The sequence below is a fragment of the Excalfactoria chinensis genome, chromosome 22 (assembly GCF_039878825.1).
Source record: "Excalfactoria chinensis isolate bCotChi1 chromosome 22, bCotChi1.hap2, whole genome shotgun sequence".
In the NCBI taxonomy this organism is placed as follows: Eukaryota; Metazoa; Chordata; class Aves; order Galliformes; family Phasianidae; genus Excalfactoria; species Excalfactoria chinensis.
Genome location: NC_092846.1, coordinates 2250367 through 2271763, shown reverse-complemented (window position 1 = coordinate 2271763; position 21397 = coordinate 2250367). Strand labels below are relative to the sequence as shown.

At 49.0% G+C, this 21397-nt stretch overlaps 1 protein-coding gene across 3 annotated transcripts; it reads left to right on the top strand.

Moving 5' to 3' along the window:
* The first annotated feature begins 587 nt into the window (after positions 1–587).
* LDLRAP1 (low density lipoprotein receptor adaptor protein 1) lies at positions 588–15543 on the top strand. Of its 3 annotated transcripts, XM_072355643.1 has the most exons (9): positions 588–726; positions 1466–1608; positions 2925–3037; positions 5250–5364; positions 8279–8351; positions 8738–8821; positions 10129–10259; positions 12129–12163; positions 13517–15543. In XM_072355643.1, the coding sequence occupies exons 1-9, from the start codon at positions 642–644 to the stop codon at positions 13659–13661; spliced, it is 924 nt and encodes a 307-aa protein (XP_072211744.1). In that variant the 5' UTR covers positions 588–641; the 3' UTR covers positions 13662–15543. The 3 variants fall into 3 exon arrangements, with proteins under 3 accessions (XP_072211744.1, XP_072211743.1, XP_072211745.1); XM_072355642.1 differs by lacking the exons at positions 12129–12163; positions 13517–15543 and having other exon boundaries at positions 10129–10694; XM_072355644.1 differs by lacking the exons at positions 588–726; positions 12129–12163; positions 13517–15543 and adding an exon at positions 815–1032 and having other exon boundaries at positions 10129–10705.
* Positions 15544–21397: the final 5854 nt, after the last annotated feature.

Sequence of the window (21397 nt, the reverse complement as noted above, 5' to 3'; positions counted from 1 at the left end):
GCTGATTAGAAGAAACAAGGAGGCAGGACCCACAGGGCAGCACAGCCATTAATGTTTGTTATTTCCAGCGTGGATATTTCCTTATGGGATCAACTGGGAGCTTCAACAGGGGTGCGATCCTTATCACCATGGGATCCTTATCACCAGGGGTGCGATCCTTACCACGGCAGCGTTATCCAGCCCTGCTGGCGGTTCCCATCGTTGTGCAGCACACCGAATAACATCCCTGTTCTCTTTGCTGCTGCGGTTCCCCGTTTTGCTGCCGTTTCCATTCGCTCCCATCGCTGTTACAGCTCTCGGGCCTTTTGCAGCCAACGTCAGCCTGGGAAGCAGCAATATGGGCACAGCCGCGCTCCCCTCACCTCAAGGCCTGCGCTCTGAGCGCTGCCACGTGTGCAGCCGTAGTTCGGTACTGCAAGAGAAGCCAGCCCGTCCATGTCTATTGACCGCAGTGCAACAGGCCGAGCGCCGCGCCCGGAACGGCCCCGTACAAACCTCCGCCTCCAACCGCCCCACGGCCGCGTCACGTCGCGTAACGTCACGTCACGCCGTCGCGCTGTGCTGCCCCCCCCCAGGTCCCCCCGAGCTCCGCCCCCGGATGCGCGGAGCGGCCAAGTTGCCGCAGTCCCGAAGTTGCCGGGATGGACGCGCTGCGCTCGGCGGGACGCGCTTTGCTGCGCAGCCCCAGCGGCTCCAAACCGCCCTGGGCCGGCGGCCGCCATCAGAGTGAGAGCCGCCCCGCGTCCCCTTCCCCCTGCTCCCATCCCTCTGCTCCCATCCCCCCGTCCCGCAGCGCAGCCCGCGGGGTTCGGGCCCGGTTCTGCCCTCGGGGTGGGGGGAGCCCCGAAGGGATCGGCGCTGGGTTGGGGGTTTGGGGGCGCTGCGGGTCGGGTGGTCGGGGGGCTCTGAGGATCAGCTGTACCTTACGAGGCGGTACGGAGCGCCCCATGGGAAGGCGCCTGCAAGGCTGGAGCGAACTTCCTGACTGCTCCCATCCCTGCCCCGTGCTGTTCGGGCCGGCGGCCGCACGAGGTGAGGCAGAAAAACCCGTCCGGAGCCGGGCTGTGTGGCTGCCCTCGGGGTCAGGCTGCGAGGGTTTGGCCGCACTCACCCACCTGCTGCCCACCGCCGTGCTGCACCACAGCCCGAGTGTGCTTTGCTGCCGTGGAGTGGTGCCGAGCTGCACCTGCCTGTCCGTGCACACGCAGCCTGTTGGTGTGCTCCAGCCTGTTGGTGTGTGTCCAGCCTGGTGGCTCGTTCCTGCAGCCCTGTAGCTCCCACACTGCTCCCTTTGCTTCCTGCACCCCTCACTGCAGGACGGGTCTGTCACACTCCACCAGCGCCTCTTGAAATCCATCATGGCAGGACACGTGGGTCGCAGCCAGCCAGCAAATTGCAGTGCCCACCCAGTCAAGCTTTTCTTGTGTGTTCGGGAACTCTGAGGGCCTCTTTCTTGCTTCATTAGAGCTCCCGGAGAACTGGACCGATACCCGAGAGACGCTGCTGGAAGGGGTGCTCTTCAGCCTCAAGTACCTGGGCATGACGCTGGTGGAGCAGCCGAAGGGTGAGGAGCTCTCTGCAGCTGCTGTCAAAAGGATTGTTGCCACAGTGAGTATCCGCAGTTGCAGAAGAGCCCCACGTCACCTCCTGTCACTGGGGGTGATCTTAAGAGCTGCAGGTCTGGAGGCAAAGCGTCCCGTCTGCAGACTTGGGGAGCATCAGGGCTGCAGGTTTCACCTGTCTGGAGGTGAGCGGGGCCTCTCCGCTGCATCTGGCACTGCAGGTAGAAACACACTGGGAAAGCCTTTCAGGCCAGCTCTGGCCTGCAGGGGGTTGTGCTGCAGAAAGCTGTTTGTGTGTCTGGGTTCTGGTGCTGCTTGATAAGCTTGGCTGACCCTGGATGGGGAAGAAAGCTGTGACCTGGGAACATCAGGCTCTCTTCATGGAAGACAGTGTTCTGAGTGCTGCCAGCGCGTGACCGAGCTCTGGGCCTGTGCCTGGTTTGCATTTCTGAGTTTTCTTTCCCAGGATTTGGAGAACTGAGGAGGGAGCGGGACAGTTTGCTCCATGGAATCACAGAATGGTCTGGGTTGAAAAGGACTGCGGTGATCATCTGTTTTCAACCCCCCCCCTGCTAAGTGCAGAGTCACCAACCAGCAGACCGGGCTGCCCGGAGCCACATCCAGCCTGGAATTCTCAGGCAGTGCAGCCACTCATCGTGCAAGAGGGACCGATTTTCAGCTGTCCTGTAATAGAGCCTCCCCAGTGCCTCTGCTCGCTGGGCTGTCCAAGTAAAATTAATGCTTCTTTAAGCCATTATAACTCCGAATGAGTCAGAGACCCAGTGGTGCTGTTAACTGCCATAGGACGCAATGGAGTGGTGAACTGTGCTGGGTAACAAGGGATCCTTTCCTGACGTATGCTGAGCTGTAAGGGAAGGGAGTGCTCTCTTGAGATGCAGGCAGAGCCCTTCATGTCTGCTCTGACAGAGTGAGAATGGAGCCTTTAAATGCCATGGGGGAGGGGCAGGACTCACCATCAGCTGATCTGGGCACAGCTCTAGTGACCTTCCCATTGGTTCAGGTCTTCGGGCTGCAGTGAGTCAGATATTTCTTTGGAGACAATCAGCAGTAAGCTGTGTGCAGCCTGACTCCTGAAAGCAAAGTAGTAAAATAAGAGAAAGTGCTACTTGAGTCATTGCTTTTTAAGCTAGCATCCTGTGCTTGGTACAGAGGATGCTTTGCTGCTTGAACAGGATGTGGTAGTGCATCTCAGAGCTGGCTGCCTGGGATCCCACATCCTGCAGGGCTGCCCTGCCCTCAGCACAGCTCCCATCAGGGCTGGTACCTTCAGTTGTGCTGGTATAGCTTTGGTTATCTCTGCTTAAAGCCTGTAACTTCCCCCTCCTTCTTTTCCTTCCAAAGGCAAAAGCAAGTGGAAAGAAACTGCAGAAAGTTACGCTGAAAGTCTCACCCAGAGGGATTGTGCTAAATGACAGTGGAACTAACGAGCTGATTGAGAACGTCTCCATATACAGGTGTGTTGTGGGACAGCCTGCCCTGAGCCCTCCTCTTTGCCAGTGTCCAGCGTGAGGGGCCAGTCCATGCTGGCATCTGAGCTCTGACCTCCACTCGGGCCTGAGCTGACATCTCTCTGGCCATCACATCTTAAAGCAAAGCAATGCGGTTGCTAGATTTAAGACAAATAGATGTCTCCTGTGTTAAATGTGTCCAGCAGCGGGGTAAGGAAAGATGTGATCCCGAATGTTTTGTGTGGGCACGCTGCTGATCTGTAGCCAAGCACCCCATGGCCACGTGTGGCTTGGCTGAAGAATGCTGAAGCAGGTAAGGGCAGGAGGTGGACGTGAGGATGGTCAGAGCATTGCTGAACAGATGAGGATGCAGGCTCTGGGGCTGGCTGCTGCACGCCCTGCTTTTTGCCTCTAATGTGTTTACATCACTCTGACAAAGAGCAGGGCTTAGGCAGCTGCTGAGACCTAATACCAGTGTGGGAGGGGAGGGTGAGACTGGATTATCCCATATTCAATCCTGGATTTTGTAAGTATATTTTCAAATAGTACCCAGTTGGAGCCAGATGCAGCCTGGAGGAGCAGAGCTAAGTCCAGATCTGTCCCTTCCCATCACTTCTATCCATTCTCCTTTCACTTGTCACACACTCCACTTTCTGTCCTTCATTCTTCACGTGCTGTGCCACTTTGCTAAATGTGACATGGGGAGCTCTAGGCTGGGGCAATCTCTAGCAGGACTATTAACCTACTTGCTTACTAAGCACTGACTGCAGCCACAGAGATGAAACTACTGCTATAGAGTGGAGCTGAGTGAAGCAGCCCTGAGCATGATGGCACCAAAACCAGTATCGCTGCGTGCTGTAAAACCCCATGTGAGCAGAGCTGTGGGCCTCAAATGTTCATAAGGTTTGCAGGAAAACAGCCACCTGTCTGTGCAAGTGACCTTTCATAGCTTGTGTCACTGTTCGTAGAAGAGCGGTGATGCTTCTTTGAGGGCAAATGGAAGAAAGGAGTAATTTCCAAGTGCCTCTCTAATCCAGAGCTCAGCTCTATACGACACAACACAGGTTGTTGAGCAGAGGTGTCCTCACATACAGTGAGAAACTAATGCAGTGTAAAGAAATACAGAATGTGTCTTTTTAAGTCTCAAAATCTGCTGGGAATTGAGATGTTCCTGTCCCTTCCTGCAAAGTCTTTGGGGCAATAAAAACATGAGCTGAAAAGGCAACACCAGGCAATAGAACTTTGGTGAAAGTGTTCTCTTTATTTGTTGAGGTTTCTCTCTCCAGTATTACCTGTTAGATCTGCTGCATGCTCAGGGAAGAGGCTTTGCTTGCTGCTAGCACCTCCCTCCTTGCTCTAAATGTCCAGGGCTGCTCCAGCCAGTGCTTACTGCCTTCAGACAAAGTGCTTGGTCCCACAGCTTCTGGTCCAGGAGGTCCCTGGGAGATGGCAGTGGCTGGTGACAAGGGACGTGCTGCCCCGCAGAAGAGAGCTGAGCTCTTGGTCTCAACAAGATCTGCCCAAACTGTTCGGCCTGTTGCTCTCTCAGAGCCTTCTTGAGTGTTCTGGAGTAAGCCCTGCTGGGGGACTGGGAGGGATGCGCCTGTAGCAGGGATGTTCCCACAAGGGATGCTGAGCCTCCTTTGGTCAGGGCTCATCTTCAGTCAGGGCTCTTGGAGCACCCCATGCATCTGCTGCTGTAGGTCTCAAGGTCTGAATTTCAGCCTTTCTGACAGCTCCTGCTTCAGTCTCCTGCCCTGATTCAAGAAAGCACATGGGAACCTCAAGAACAAGTTCTTTTCTCTCTTCGTAAGCTTGTTCTCTAAGGAAAAATGTCCAGGGTCTCTGAAGGCAGAGCATTTGTTAGGGGCAGTCCCAGACTGCTACACCGCAGAGTCTTTACTTGCCTTCTTGAACCTGTCCTTTTCTGGCAAGGTGAAATGCTTTCCATTCTCTCCTACCTCTGTGCCACATGCACAGTTCGTGCTGTGTTGTGGCTGGCTGCAAAGTGGCCAGCTGTTGTACTGAGCATCTCTTGCAGTTAAACCAGTGGCATTAACTCCTCTGTCGCTTCAAAGCTGGGTAATGCTCTTGTGCTCCCTCTGCCTTCCCTGCTTGGCCGTGCTGCTCGAAGACCTGTTGCAGGAGCAGGTTTTGGATGGGTTGGTTGATCTGTGCGTGCAGTGCCCCAGACAAGACGTTTCATTCTGTCTTTCAGGATATCCTACTGCACGGCAGACAAGATCCACGATAAAGTGTTTGCCTACATTGCCCAGAACCAGCTCAATGAGAACCTGGAGTGCCATGCCTTCCTTTGTACCAAACGGAAAATGGTCAGTTCAGAGGAAGAAATGGGGATGTGGCTTTAGGAAGAGGAAGAAGAGGGGCTGCAATAACAGCTTTGCGTATAGTTGTAGTGAAGGAGGGTTCTTCCTCATCCGAAGACCATGGCAGGGCACCCGCTGCTCTAATGCAGTGCTACCACCTGTTTGCAGGCAGTTAATGGCTGCCCAGGGACAAGCAGTTGGTCCCCAGAGGGACCCAGCACTGCCATGGAGGGAGGAGAAGGCAGAACTCAAGGCTGGATTCAGCTAGTCTCACTCAGACAGAAAGGCCCTTCTGCCCCCAGGATCTGGGGCTGGGGTGAGAGCAATTGACCTGAAATCCTGCCTTGCTGCAGTCCCAGGTTCTGGGATTCTTTTCCCTGCTCAGCAGCTACTTCCTAGAGCTGCCGGAGTCTGGCTGTGCTGCTCTCTGGAGAGGCAAGTGAGGAGGTCCCTGAGGAGGCTGGTAGCCTGGGGGCTGCCTTGGTGATGGGAGGCATTCAGCCAGTGGCACAGGGCTTACCATGCTGTTTTCTTTGGTGTGGGTTTTTTTGTTTGATTGTTTTTCTCACTGTTTATCAAAACTCCCCATCTGTTTCCTAGTGACATCTTTGCAGACAGTTGTGTCCTCCCTGTAAGAACGCATTAGAATATGCAGTGGTTGGGTTGGAAGGGACCTTAAGGATCATCTAGTTCCTATCTCCCTGCTGTGGCAGGTTTGCCACCCCTGATCAAGCACCGGATCAGGTTGCCCAGGAAATGAGGGTTTGAAGGAGAAACCAGTCTCTGTGTCTTGCTTTAAACCTGCTTCTGGGATTTTTTCCTGCTGATTCAGTGCATCTTGAGGAGGGAAGGCTCTCAGTTGGGCAAGGATCCAGCATTTTGCAAGCTAGCAGGGGAGAGAAGTGGGTCACTGGCACTGTCTCCACATAGCGACAAGGGGAAAGCCCTCGGGGATCTCAAGTAGATCAAGATCTGGGTCTGGCAATACATGGCAGAGGTGGGATAGATCAGACCCTTTGGCCCCAGCAGTCCTTCCTCTGGAGGGACCTGTTGGGCCTGAGCAAAGAGCCTAGATCTGCTCCTTTGCTAGCAGGGAAGCAACATCCCAAGAAGCTGCAGGAGCTGTTCCTCTTGGTGCAATCCAGAGTAGCAACCCCTGGGACCTTGTGAGCATCTGTCTCTGGCAAGCCAGTGGCACCACTCGTGCCTGGTTCTTTGTTTCCTTCTGTAAGGAGGCAGTAATGGAAGCTACAAGTTGTATCTCCCATCTGTAGCCTTTTCTTCTGTCCTTGCATGATGAAGATAAACCTTGCTCTGCAAATGGAAATGTAACTCTCCAACTGTGAAGGAGTTACCTTGGTGGTACATCAGCTCAGTACATCTCCTTCCAAAATGAAGTTCTCCAAGACCTTTTCAGGCAAAAACTAGAAATGCTTTTCTTCTTTGTCTGTAAAATGCATGGAGGTCGTGCTGGTGAGGTGTTGTCCTGCTCCCAGACTAGTGACTGTCCCTTCCCCAGGGCAGGGTCCTTGAACATATGCATTGCTAGCAGTCAACACCATTATAATTAGTCTGTATTTTTAGTTCATGAGTAATTCTCAACAGTAGCTGGGTCTATTAAACTGGATTCAGATGTGACAGCTTAAATTGTAAACAGCTGTGAGGAGTTTCGTACTTAATTACCATATTTACGTTTTTCCCGTAAAACATTTGCACTTAGATGAAAGATGTAAATAGCTCTGACATTCAAATGAGCTCTCCTGTCTTGCAAGGCTTAAGTGGCACACATAGGTTTGCTGTGACTCCTCTCTTCCTCCCATGCTGAAGCACATGGCTTTTGGGAGGAGTTTGTTCTTCAGTGCTCCCCCCCCTACCCACAGGGGGCTGTGTGTGGGTTACACTCCAGGATCTGGGTTTGCTTGGGTTGTAACTTCATAAACTGATGCCTCAAGGCTCGTACAGCATTCCAGCCTTGCTGTGCTACTTGCTATCTCCTTGCACTTTAAGCTGCCAGTGAGATCTGCCTTCTCCTAATGAAACTGGCAATTATGTCACTATTTATATATCTCAAGCAATGTGGGTTATTTAAGGTATGCTTGGTTGCTGTGTGTTTTTTTTTCCTCAATGCTACTCAGGTTCCCAGCTGAGGGAGGAATGAAGGGACTGAAGGTGAAGGTATCCTGCTGCAGCCCTGGCTGTGTGTGTGTCCAGCTCAATGCTGTTCCAAAGCAAACCTGAATTACTGCTTTAAGCCTGTGTGGCTCCAGCTTAGCTTGGGGGAAGGGGGAAGATCTCACGAGTCTCCCACTTCCCAGATTGCTCCCTGTCCAGCAGCATTTTGCCTTTTGCCTGCTGCTCTCAGAGCGTTCTCATGCACGTGGACTGGCACAGTGCTGAGGTGGGATGGGTGGACATCCTTCCCTGGCTCTGGTGTGTCCTGCTGACAGCGCTGTGGTCCGGGCTGTTTGGGTGCTGAGTCCCTTGGCCGTGTTGGTTGTTCTGGTGGGTGATGCTCTGCAGGGGGTGTTGCACAGCCTGGCCCTGTAACAGGGAGCCATGAGCACAAGCCTGCAGCCGTGCAGCGGTTGTGTTTGTTGAGACTGTGTTTAGGTGTGGGATGCATGAAGAGCTGTGCGCCCTGTGGTTGGGAGGGGCTTTTCTCTCCTTGCTTGTCAGCTGGATGCCTCTGACAGCCATCTCCCTGCCTCCTCCATCTTGCTGTTACAGCGAAAGACATGTCTACAATGGGCTCCATGTCCTACATAGAGCAAGTCGCTATTTCCATCAGTATTTTGTCACCCCTTCACAGCCAGGCAGTGGGGAAGTGCACGGAGCAGAGGACTGGTTGGATCCACGTTAATGTCAATCTGCAAAGCAGAACCCCATCTACTAACGTGTTGCTTAACCACTCTCATTTCAGGCCCAGGCAGTCACCCTCACTGTAGCTCAGGCATTCAAAATAGCATTTGAGTTCTGGCAAGCCTCCAAGGAAGGTGAGTTTTATTCCTTTTCTTATTCTTCACATGAAAGTTCAAGGAATGACTTTGGGTTTTTCCAGCTCCTGATTTCAAGGCTGCTGTTAAGGTTGGTCCAATCTCTGGCATGATTTAAGGCATCATCCATTTCTAGACAGCCTTGTAAATCAGGCTGAATTTTGGCTGTGCTCCTTTCTGGTAAGTGGGGTTTGGAGAGCTGAGTGCTTCTCTGTAGTACCTCAAACCCCACCACTGTGGATATTTTTGCTTTTACCTTCCAGCAGATTATAAAGCACACTCAGACCTGGGCTGCTCTGGGCAGAGGAGACCTGGTGGCCTGTCATAGCTCTCCTTGCAAAAGGCATGTGCTCTGCAGGCAGTGATGGGGTTTCCTTCTTTTGCAGAGAAGGAGAAACGGGAAAGGTCCATCTTGGAAGGAGAAGGGGTGAGCAGCCCAAACTCAGCTGCCCCTGCTTGCCCTGATGCATGTAAGTCACCAGCAGCAGCAAAGGTTTTCTTCAGCTTTGGGGATGGGAAACAGCCTAATGTTTGTGGGGTTTTTCCCTGCATGGGCATTTTCCTAGGAGGGCTTTGATCAATAAGAAGCAAACACTTTGGTTGTAGCAGAGATGTTGCCCTGGACTCAGTGTCTGCCTGCCAGATCTTTCTATCTTCCCTTTAAGTATCTCTTACATCCCTTTGTACGCAGCTGCTGTCACCCCAAATCTGTTTACTTTTACCTGAGGCAAATTGGCTGTAATGTCTTTACAAACTTTTTGTGGGTCCTCACACGCTAAGTTTAATTTGGGGTTTGTGTTGGACCTGAAGGACTTGCTGTTCTATTGGCTGCATGAAAATAAAACAAATAGTAAAAGCTCTCGTAGTTCAGTGTCTGGCCAGGGGTCCTCTGAAACACTATAGATGCATAGCCAGGGAGAAATGGGACAAAAGGCTAATCTCCCTTCTGTGCTGGCCACAGAGATAAGAGGATTTGACACAGAGGAAAATAGCATTAAACTGGGCTTAATCCCAGACTGGTGCATCTCATTCTTTCATATGAAGGCCCAGGACTGGAGGAATCTGTCACAAATGGTGGCAGATCAGAACAAATGAGGTCCAAGGCTGTAAGTGGTATAGAAATGGGCTCTCTTGTCTGCCTGGCCACATGCTGATGCTTTGCAGCTGGGGCATTTCTGCATCTGCCCATATCACCGGGTTATGGGGGTGATTGAAAGCTTCCCTGAAAGAACATAGCCTATGGTACACCAGCAGCCATCAGGCTATGAACTGCTCTTTACCCAGTGCAGGATTTCCCCTTTGTCCTATGGAATAAAGATGCCTCTTTGCAGGATGCTGAATTGATGCCATGGGCTGAGCTGAGGATGCTGCCCAGGTTCCCACCCTGTGGTTGCTGTTCCCAGCCCAGTTGTGGGCTATGAAGCTTTGGGGTGGGATGTCTCAGCTTTGCCATAGTCTGATCATTACCCATTTTGGATGTAAGCACATACCCAAGAGCCTTCCCTGATGGTTCATGGAGGGACAAGCTGACTGACTCCCCTGCATCCCTGTTCGGGGGTCTTTGGTGTCTGATAAGAGCATCTTGAATTATGTGGGTGGAAACCACAGGCTTAACCAGTGCAGCTTTTCCACACTAAAATTCAGGGCTATGCTGAAAGGAATTCACTGCCTCCCTCTGACTTCTCCCCTCAAGGGAAAGCAATTGCTGCAAAAAAGGCTTGGTTTTGTGTTATTTTTTTTCCTTCCCTGCCTCATTCCCTCTCTTCTCTGTTCACAGCTGCAGCCACAGGGAACTTGCTGGATTTAGAAGATCCTGCCAAATTGCTCCTCACCAGCAGTGAAAACCCCACACATTTAGATAACAGCATGTTTGGGCCCAGCTCCTCTGTAAATAACAACGTGGTGTGGGTAAGTTTGCCCAGGGCACCACAGAATCTGCTGAGCTGGCAGGGAGTTATGCTACCTCAGTCCTTGTGTGCTCCAGGTCCTCTTTTGGTGCCTTCTCTTGGACAAGACCCTCTGGGAGCTCTTGGGCAGCTGAGCTGCTTATTAAGGATTTCAGACTTGCCCAAGCGAGCTGGGTTTTGGTGTCCAACTAGAAATGATTGCTTAGTTTGTGAGTCCTTGTTAGGATCAGCAAATAAATTAAAGCAATTGCAAGCCACTGTGAAAAAATGCTACTGTCAGATAATTGAATATTATTTACTCTTGCATAGTGTTTCTCAATGGTTTGTCACTTAAATGAGAGACTGCCTAACTATCCTGTCCAGGGGGAAAAACCACTATGTTGATGGCTTTTGTTTACTGCTCACCAGGTTGTGTTAATGCTTGTTATTAATCTTAGTTTTCCCTCATTCCTGTCTGTAACTGTCTTGTTTGTGTGAACATGGATGGCTTCTCTAAAATGTCTGGAGTCATCTGGCTCAGCTGTTTTATGGACCAGTAATAGAAAAGTAACAATCTAGGTGATGTATCTGGGTGTGCATCCACGGGGGAGTTTCTTGCACACCAAAATGCTGCATCACCAACGAGGCAGGGGCTGATCTTAGAACCCCCACCATCCCCAGCCTGTGACCTGGGCCCTGCCATGTTTTCTCTCTGGATACACACTGTTAAAATTTGGGAGTTGAATGATAATGGCCTTTGCATGGCGCCTATTTCTTGAGTCTGCCAGATCTGAGCCTGAGGCTTTTCAGGTTAAACCTGAAGATCAGTTCCAAAGCCTGCAGGCTTATCGGCAGTCTCTGATCCTCCCTTCTTGCAGAGTTCTCATATTTTACTTATTACATCATCTGCCAATGCATCATACAATTTTGGGCATAGTCAAGTCTGCCCGTAGCAAAGCCCGTCTCAAAGGGCCTTGTTCCTGCACAGGAAACCTTTCTCCCCTGATCAATTCAAAAGCTTTCCCTGGGAACCCTTCAAAGAACAGATCAGAGAAAAAAGGATCACAGAGTTGTTTTCAAACAACACAGGTCCAGCCCTTTGCTGGTACACTGTTGCTTTCCAAGTCCTTGATCCAGAAAAGCCCTGGGGAGTGCCCAAAACATCTTGCTGAGCTCTGTCCAGGTTCATCCTCTTGGCAGAAACCTACAGCGTGTGCCATTTGCATGGCAGGAGCTGAGGGCCACGGCTCCCTTTGCTCAGTGCTAAGTTGCTGCCTATCAGCTCTACCCAAAATGTTTTTCCTGCATAAAGAGCAGACAGATGCTTTCAGTCAAAACAATATCTTATGCTTTGCATTGAAAGCAGAGCAGGCTGGAGCTGGTGGAGGGCTCAGCATGCAGATGCTTTGGAACCAGTTCTCAGCTTGGAGCATGGTGGCAATTTTCAAGCAAGGAGCTGGGGGGCGTTGGCTTCTTTAGAGGGGTCCGGCTGGCCCAGATGGGAATTTGTTTCATCTAATAGGCCAGATCCAGCATATACAGGCAGCAAGGTAGTATTAGTCTGGTCTGGGGACAGTGGGAAAGAGCCAGTCCCCTCCTCTGTCCCAGAGCTGCAAGGAGAGTGCAGCATCCTCAGCCTAAGTCCTGAGAGCTGCTCTGAGCAAGCCTGGGCTGCTCAGAATTACATCTTTTTATGCCATGGCTTGCGTGGAGAGTGAGATAAAGCTTGTTTAAGGAGGCGAATTGATGATAGGAGCATTGCTTTGGGCACTCAGAGGTCCGTATATACATTTTTGTCTGCTGTGCTGAAGTGTGGAGCCAGATCTCTAAATACACTTTTGTGCATTCCCTTAGCAACTACTTTTTCTCTCTTTTTATCTCTTTGAAAAAGGAAATGGATGATGATCTCGACGAGGCATTTTCAAGGTAATTCTAATAACACCCTTTACAAGTTCACACCACTGGGGACTAGCCCAGGGGGGCCTGTGTTTTTTAATAATGCTTCTAATCTAATCAGCTGTCATGATCTGACCTAGGCAGCAAGCCCCATCAGTACCTCAACTCTTAATTGAAAGATAGGCTTTGCGGCTGGCTGATAAGCCATATATTTTGACAGCCTTTTAAGGATGAAGAGAGGCTGTGTGTGATAGGAAATCTAATTCCCTGAGCAGCCAGCATGTCCACCCTTGCTTTTCAGAGATGTTTGAAGCAGATTGTTTCAAGCCCCTGTGATAGGTGTGGCAGTGCTGGTCCCAGCTTCTGGTATGGGGATCTTTACTCTCCTCCTTCTGTGAGGCTTGGCCAAATCCTGGTACCTTGGTCTTATCTTTCCCCAGGCCAACAGCAAAATGCTGTAGGCAACGTGCTCCCTCCCTGACGAATCCTGCTGTTGGTGCCTGTTGCAGCTTGGTCACATCAAGGCAACTCTGATGCACCAGTTTGGAATTGATGTACCTGAGCACATCCAGAGTTTATGGCTATAAAGCCATGTGGCTTAATTCGATTTCTAGTCCAGATTGAGATCTGCCCTTGAGGGGTCTGCCACCAAGCAATCCAGCAATGTTAGACAAATCCATTTTCTTTCAGGTGAGTTACCCTCTCTGTCCTCGTGCAAACAGGCTTGTAGAGGGTGACAGGCACATGGCCAAGTGAAAAAGCTGCTTGCTTAGCCCTAAGGAAATGGAGCTCTCTGTCATGTTCAGGTTTTGGGAATGATTTACAACTTCCATTTCCATGGCAACCCTGTCCCAAGACCTGATTTGTAAAGGGACTGCTTGATGTTGACGTAATGTCATCAGTTTTTCTTAGCTTTGTTCCTTGCTCTGCTTAACTAAAGTGTTGGCTGCAGGCTTTTGGTGTCCTGGACATGGAGCCGTCACATTACCCTTGGCCTTTGGGTAAGGCAGTATTTACTGAGTCATTGCAGTGAGGCTGCTCCTTTGGTCAACGGAGCCTTTATGCTGAGATAAGATCCCATTTAGTGATGCAGCCTCCAGGAAGTGCTCAGAGGAGGAAAAAGGCACTGTTGTGTCACAGTGTGAATGTATGGGATGTCCAGACTGCAAATTCCCTGGAGTTTGGGTGATGCTAGGATAAACAAACAGAAAAGCTGCAACAAACCTGAGAGAACTGCAAATGTTGTCATCTCTCCCCTTGTTGAATTACTTCTTTCAGTTGGAGGACTTCGAAGTTTGGCTTTGGCATTACAGTTGTGTCAAGCATCCGAGCTCTGAACTGCATGCATTTGTGTTCTTACTTTTTGTTTTTCTCCCCTCTTAGACTTGCTCAGTCGAGAACAAACCCTTACGTTCTCGACACAGGACTGACGGCTCAAGACATCCAGAGTGCAGAAATGCTCTCGTCTGTAGATTGGAATAAAGTAGATTCAAATACAGGCGAGAAAGATGACCTGTTCATGTTTTGAAGTCAAATTCATCTAACAGCTGTTAACAGAATAACCACTAAAAGTCTGTGGACTAAATCGTGCTCTTCCAGGTGCTGTATACAAGGGATTCTTCTGAGGGGTCTTCACCAAGTCAGATGAAGTTACAGCACAGCTTAGACCAAAGTTTTAGGCATCTAATGTGGATTGTTTTTTTACCTTACGTTTATCTAAACTATGAGATGCTCCTGAAGGTATTTATTCATAGCTGTTACCGTTTACATATATTACTGAAAGGCATGTAGAGCATCTGCAGTATCAGGTGGCGATATGCCATCAGTAGTGCCTGCTCCTCCCTGACAAATGCTATGCAACACCAAAGCTCCTGTTTATACACATTTCTAGACAAAGGTCTGCAGATGGAAATGCAGCTGAAAGCACAACCACTGATTCTTGATCAACACGACACCTGCCTAGGCTGAGGGGAGGAGAGCTGCAGCAGCTGCTATCAGTGCTGAAAGAGGTAGTACAGATCTTGCTTTTGTTGTGAATGTGATACTCTCAGTTGTCAATCACCCGTACATGTTCTGGCTTTTCCTTTGCCAGCTTCTTGAGTGAATTGACACTTCTTATCCAAAGACTGTATAAGTTTTGCACTTTAAAACTTGAGCTGAAAGTAATGGTCCAAAATGGCAAAGTAAGCAGTGCCTGTAACTTCTCTTCAGAAGCTCTTTACGTCCCCACCCCCCAAAAGAAACCATCAGTGCTGCAGCTGTATCAAAACTGACTGCTCGCACTCATTGTTTCTGTTATGACTTGAAATACCAAGGCTCAGTTGCATGGTCGGTTTAAAAGCAAAAAACAGCAGGCAGTAATAATCTGTTTTTCCAAAGTGCGTTGGAAGTTGCAGGTTGTGTAGCACAATAGATCTGTGTTCTGAGCTCTGCTAAGTGGATTTGGCTGTGCATGCCTTTTGACAGTTTCAGAAACATTTGGTAGTTGCCTGCTCAATAGACTCGAAGGGAATTGGATTAGGCAAGACCAATACCTGTATGTTTAATGAGCAGAAGGTGCCCCTGTCAGTGGTGCTCTACTCCTCTTCCCCAGACAGCTGCATCTCCCATGAGGCTTGGGAAGCTGTTTTCATCTGCTCCTGGAATTCAAACAAAGTAATGGAGGTATAAAGCTTATGCCAATTAAAAGATTAAGTTTAATGATCCTAAATAGTCGCACTGACAGTTTGCAGTGTTTGTGGCCTTCTGTGAAGTATACTAAGCTGTTTTATAGATTTGTAACTCGGAACTTTGTTTTGAAACACTAATTCATTCCCCAGGCAGCTCTTTGTAACTCCTAAGGCTGCTTGCAAACAAACAAACAAAGATCTTGGTCAGCTATAGGAATTTCTTAGGAAACAGCTCAGTGGCACTAACTGAGATCTGATTTTTTTTGCCAGTCACCACGATGAGGTGTTGATGACTTGTGAAGCCAACTCATCACACACCCCTCAATAATTTTGCAGGATAAACAGGCAATACAGTCTATGTTCAGAGCAGTCCTCAAAGCACGGTGCCCGTGACTCGATGTCACGTGGAGCATCAGTCTCTTGTGATGGAGGGAGTTACTCCAAGTTTGCCCTTTCTGCAGAGCTAGGGATGTGGACCCATTGCAGAAGCAATGCTAGGAGAACGGAAGTGGTAGCAAACGACTTGTGCTGAGCTCTGGGGAGTGCTCATCTCGCTAAGGAAATTGTGTTGCAGGAATGGACTGTGAGGCTTTCTCTGTACGATGATATTCTTTTCTTTTCTAGAGATTCGAGGAGCATACGCTGATATACACAGTGCTATATATGTATGTAGATATTTTTTAAGAGAAAAAAGAATGTATGGAGAAAAATAAAAGCTCTACCTTTTTTTTTATTATTATTATTATTGTTATTATTTGAGTGTTTGTGCTGGTTTGACTTTACTTTTTTACCACGGCATCTTTAATGCATAGAAAACTTTGTATTTCTACCTGGTTGAGTTTTCTTTCTCCCTTGGTGCATAGCAGTCAGCAACTGGAAACAACTGGAGAAGGGGAGCTTGTTTGCAGGGCCATCCATGCAGAAGAACGTCGGTGGTTACACATGAAATAGCGTATTTTGCTGCTGGATGTGGCTGTTTTGAAATGAGCTCTGGGTGATCCCATCCCCTTGGGGCTTTCAGCCACTCTGCAAGCTGAAATGCAGGTTTCCCACTCTGTGCTTCTGAAAGTTGTTTTCTTTCCAGCCATTGCCATCAGTTTTATCCCTAACAAAAACTCCAGTCTCAAGCAGTGTGAAAGGAAAGCATCCCAGGATGAAGTTTTGTCGCTGCCTGCAATCAGCAAAGAAATGTCCTCTCCCTGCAAATCACAGGGGCGGTTTCTAATAATCCTATTTCTGGTCATGCCACTCCAGGCCCTTTTCTTTTTTTTTAATGTAGGGATGCTTTGCAGGAGCTACTTGACTCGTACCATTGTGTTTCCATATTCCTAACAACCTTCCCAGCCCCCAAACTTGCTTCTTCTCAGTTCTTGCCTCAAACAAAACCCTCCTTCTGTTGAGCAGCATGAATTTTAGCGTGACATTTCAGCAGCAGGGCCGTCACTTGGCTGTTGCCTGCACTGCACACTCAGAGCGTGAGCCCCAGCCAGAGCAATGCACAAAAAGAAGTGTAACAGCATTAAGCCTCAGATGTGGCAAATTTATCACTTCTGGGTGCTGTCACAGCACGAGCATAAAACTTGACAGTAAAAAATAAAACAATTTTGTGGCTGGCATTTTTTATTACTTTTAGTGTGCTGCTTTTTTGGTTGTTGTTAGTGGAAATTTAAATTATAATGGTATGCTTCACTTAAAAAAAGAAATATAAAAAAGTATCCATAGCAACAGGAACATCGGAATTATTGTAGGCTGATCACTTCTCTAACTTGAGTCACATCACATGCCTTTCAAAGGCAGTCCCAGAGGTGCAGGGTTTTAATGGATTATTTTGTGGATTGTTTTTTCAGATAAACAACTGTATACACAGCACTTTCTCCATCAATATTCTCCTTACACAAAGATCTAAACCTAATAATTGCCAGCACGCTTTGTTACACGGAGTTGGGAATTCAGGCTTGCTCTCGCAATCCTCACTTCACGTGAGTTTTTTGTCAGCTGAGTTGGAGCCTTCTGGTTAAATCATGTCAAACAGGAGAATTTCCATCAGGCTCAGCTGGTGTTAATTCTGCCTGAAAGTGTTCAGGCAAAGTACAAGGGGAGGGGAAGGGTTGCTCAGCTTGCTCTGTGTTGGGAATCTGCCTGTTAGATGGCAACTTGAGTCGATCTTGTGTTCTCTTCTTGTAGAATTCTTATTTGCTATCCCCTGAAAGTAACTCCAACAGAGCTGATGCGTAAAAGCCCATCAGTGTGAAACTGTGCCCAGTCATCTTTTGGATGCTGTCTACATCTGAGTCTCCTTCATCTCCTTCTGACCTGAAGCAGTTCTAGCTTTCAGGAGGAAAGCCCCACCAGTACACACTGATGGCCTTCCTCTACGCTCATGTGTTACTGCAATTGAAACTGTGGTAGTAAACTTCTTTACATGCTTAGAAATCTCTGGCAAAGAATCGAGACTTAATAAGTGTTCACGTGCATAACAACACCACAGCTTTGTGTGTATCTGACATTCCGTGTTCAGCAATTTGCTTTTTACGTCCTTCATTTCCCACTGTTGTGCAGTGGGTCATCATTTCCTGCATTTTTCCCCAGAGGAGGCTGCAATTGAAGGATGATAGATGTGCAGAGCAGAACATGCAAATTACTGTTGAATTAGGCAATCTTTTGACACACAGAACGTTACTTGTCATTTAACCTCCGGAGAAGAACAGCTGATGTGCCAATGAGTGGCTGTGGATCACCGAGAGAAACAAGAGAATGTGTTGGGGTTCTTTTCCTGTTTTGATTTACCTGTAAGGAGGTGTCATGTGAGCATGAAAAGGAGCGAGCTCGGAGGAGACAGCTTTCAGGTTTTGAAGGTAGTTGTCATCAAGGTGATGCCAAGCAAATGCTGGTACAAGAACTTGCTGTAGTGTCTGTCAGTGGCTTCCAGATCAAATTGGTTTTGTATGCATGTTAAAAAAAAGAAGGTGGGTGGGTAAAGAAGGCAGAATGATGCAAAAAAAATATGTCAGACCTGCAGATCTGGCTCATGTTTTAAAATCACATTCTTTGTGTCTGCTATGAAATTATGGGACTCTTACACGGTCTTCAACAGAAACCTGTAGTTGTGTGATTGAAGCATGAACCAGAAGATAATCCAGTTCACTCTGACGTTGATTTGTTAAAGCCCTGGGTCCAGCAGGAGTCAGAAATGTTCATTTCAGGTTGAGCATGCAGAGTCGTAAAGATATTCTGAGCCCTGACCTTTACTACCAGACTGCAAGCTAAAGCCAGCAGTTCTCTGGCCTCACCTCTCAGCTGTGCAGTGTCAGGCATAGGACCTAGCAGGAGGTTTTCCCTAACCTGTAGGTGGAGCTTATTAACTCTGAGCTCATGTTCTCGTTGCTCAGAGTAATTAAATGAATCCCAGAGGCTGTGTCCTCAGCTACTTGGGAGTGTCTTTGCTGGTAAGGTGGGTGCCTGGGCAGCAGGTGGGAGTTAACCAGCAAGACATGACTGTCCACGGCCATAAACAGCACTGAGAGGGCCAAGCTTTTCCTTCTGTGATGGGAGAATGAAAACAGATTCTATAAAGCTATCGAAGGACTTCAAATGGGCCCTAAATAGGGTAAGTACACAAGTTGCTTTACAACTATGATGGGAGAATCTTAGCTAGTGCAGCTCGCTGTATTTCACAGGTGTTTCCCTCTGCCCTTGATGCCCTGTGCCTTTCCAGTTCTGCTTTTCATGCTCTGAAAATGAGGGCACAGTCTCTCAGGACCAGGACTAATGAAGAGCCAGCAGAGGCTGGAGCAGAACTCTTCAGTTACAGGCATTCTTGTCTCATTACCCAAACTGCATAAGGAGGTGCATTCCTGCTGAGCCCCAAATTGCTTCTTTTTTACTTCCTACCCGACATAGCAGAGTTACAGAGATTACATTTAAAAATACAGCATCCTCAGAGCAAAGCTCAGGATATAAAGCATCAGGCTAACCACAAACCCACGAGCAGCTCTGGATGCTTCTGCCCAACATCTGTTGGAGGCTGGTACTCCATGCTGTCGTTGGAGGGAACCCATGCTGTTGGCTGAACACATCTGGCTGTGTACCTGTACTGCTGTGGTGGCATTGCCACGATCCTGTTATTATTACAATTAAGCCTTTCTGGTGTCTTTTAGAATAGCTCCTACCAAACCAATCCCAGCAATGCATCGTTACCTGGTCTAACCTAACAATGCTGTAGCGCTTTGTGCTTTCAGCTAACAGCAGACTCCACTAGCACTCTACTACATGGATTGTGCATCTGCAATTCCCATTCACGTAGCAGGTAACAAAGTTTCTAATTATCTAGGCTTCTCTTGTGTCCTCACCGCTTGCCTTAAAACCTTGGAATAATCAATACCAGATGGATTTCTTCTGTTCTGAGTCATTACAGGCCTTCGGGGATTGCTGTGCTCATTCTCACCACGTGCAGATGAGCCCCACTTCAGACCAGTTTCAGGCTGTTGTATGCATAACGCATCTGCCAGTTTGTCTGTACGGATTCTCCCTTTCCTGATCACAGCTAGATAAAGTGATGAGAGCCACAACAGCTCGCACATAGCTAAGTGCTTCAATAGACACCGGGCCTTGCTGTATGCAGGTGAGGAAGGGTGGTTTGAGGTTAGGTTTTGTCATTGTTTGGTTTGTTTGTTTCCCTCTGGTTGGTTGCAAAGCTAACCATGTTAACTCAAACCAATACAGAGCCTCTCCTCCATCTGCCTGTTCTAACCTGTCATTGCTGTGATACCTAAAAATCTTTGGTGGCTCTTTGGAGTTGAAGGCTTTCTGGCTATGGATGAGTGCTGTTCCAGCCCAAGAGAGGCATCCCTTCCATTTGTTCTCAGCTGAGTATTTTCTTACCCTCCCTGATGCTGCCAGATCCTCTTAGCAGGCAGCGCTGTCTGACCTTTTCAGTCCTGGGGCCGTCACTAGGATCAAGGAATCACCACAATAATGGGAATGCTGTTGTTGTTCTGTTTGTTTTGATGCAGTCTGCTGCTTGCGGCCTCCCCAGGGAAGAGATCTGGAGGTGAACGCTTCTTTTTTTTTCCTCTTCAGTGTGAGGCTGAAGCTGGGTGTTAAAGAGATCAGAGAAGGAATGATGGAAGCTCACGGAGCCATGCTCCCTAGAGGAGTACTGGTAAGTAGGTCCCTGATAAAGGCAGGAGGCTATAAAAGCCTTCCCAACTGAACCAGTGCTGCAAATAACAGAGCTGGCAGGTGGCTTTCAGGTTTCCTCCCATCTTCTGAACCACATTATGAAAGTGTACAACGAAGCAAAGCCAAAATATCCTTTGCAAAAGGACTCCAAGGAGACTTTGGAGTGTCTGCTGCACTCAGCATGGCTCCCATGCAACCTGCCACGTGTATCCCTCTCCCCCCAGTGCAGCTATGGGGCAGGGAAACAAGAGCAGTGCACTGAGCACTCCTCAAGCAGCTGCTGCAGACAGAAGAGCAAGCAGAGAAAGCGGCCTGTATGTCTTCCTTACTCAGGCTGAACAGGTCCTGCCTGTAAACCACAGGAGATGGCGCAAATTCAAAAGCAACTCATCAAGGTGCAGCTTTGCCTCTGAGGGAATACGAGGCCAAGGTTCACGGGGGCAGCCACAAGAGATCTAAAAGCACAAGAGCTACTCATTATTTGTATTTTGACTAGATGAAGACCTGCGGCTGTCGTGTGGGTGTAAGGAGGCTGGTGAAGCTGTATGGTTGCAGGCCTTGGGTCAACGGCCTCCCCACAATCCTGCTCTGCCTGCCTGCTTCATAGCACCGTCAGCACTTTGAGTAAGAAACGTCAGCAGAACCAATTATTAGTTGGACCGTTTAAAACGTGGGCCCCTGCTAGACCCAGAAATCAAAGCACTTCTTTTTCTCCTGTGGTTTTAGTTATTCATGAGGAAGGAACGTGCTCCTGTTTCCCTGTACGCAGGAAGATGCAAACAGCAGATGATTGCTTTCCTCACAGCTCCTCTGCAGCCTACAAAATGTTCTCTTTTAGCTTTTCTAAGTTTAGTCACATCAATACTTCCGTGCCTGTGGTTTTACCCTTTCCTGGGAGCCGCCCTCTTGCTGCTGCTCTGTAGCACAGAATGGTTGGGCTGGAGGTGAACTGAGACCCATTGACCTGACCTTGAGCACCTCGAGGTGGTGGGGGGGGGACACCCACATTTCTCTGGGCAGCAAAGAACAGTAAGTATTTCCTCCCAACATCCAACCCAGGCTTTCCCTCTTTTAGCTTAGAGCCGTTCCCCTTCATCCTATCGCTCTTCCCCCTCACCCTCATAGACCCTCCACCCCCCAGCGCTGCTCCTCAGCATCCTCAGAGGGCTTTGGGTTTGGCTGGGGGCCTTTTTTCCACTCTCACTGCTCATCCTGTGACAGACGTGTACTTTTTATAAGCATTAATGAGCAGAAACACCTCAGCCCGCTGCCTCCAGCTCAGGTACGGCGTTAGCTCACTGGGTGAGCATCAGACTGAGTTTGTGCAGTGTGCTGAAGGTGAGCGTAGTGCACAATGAGGATTTAAGGATTTGGGCCTCAGGTGTGTCCCATGGCAGGAGTTGATTTGGGGTCT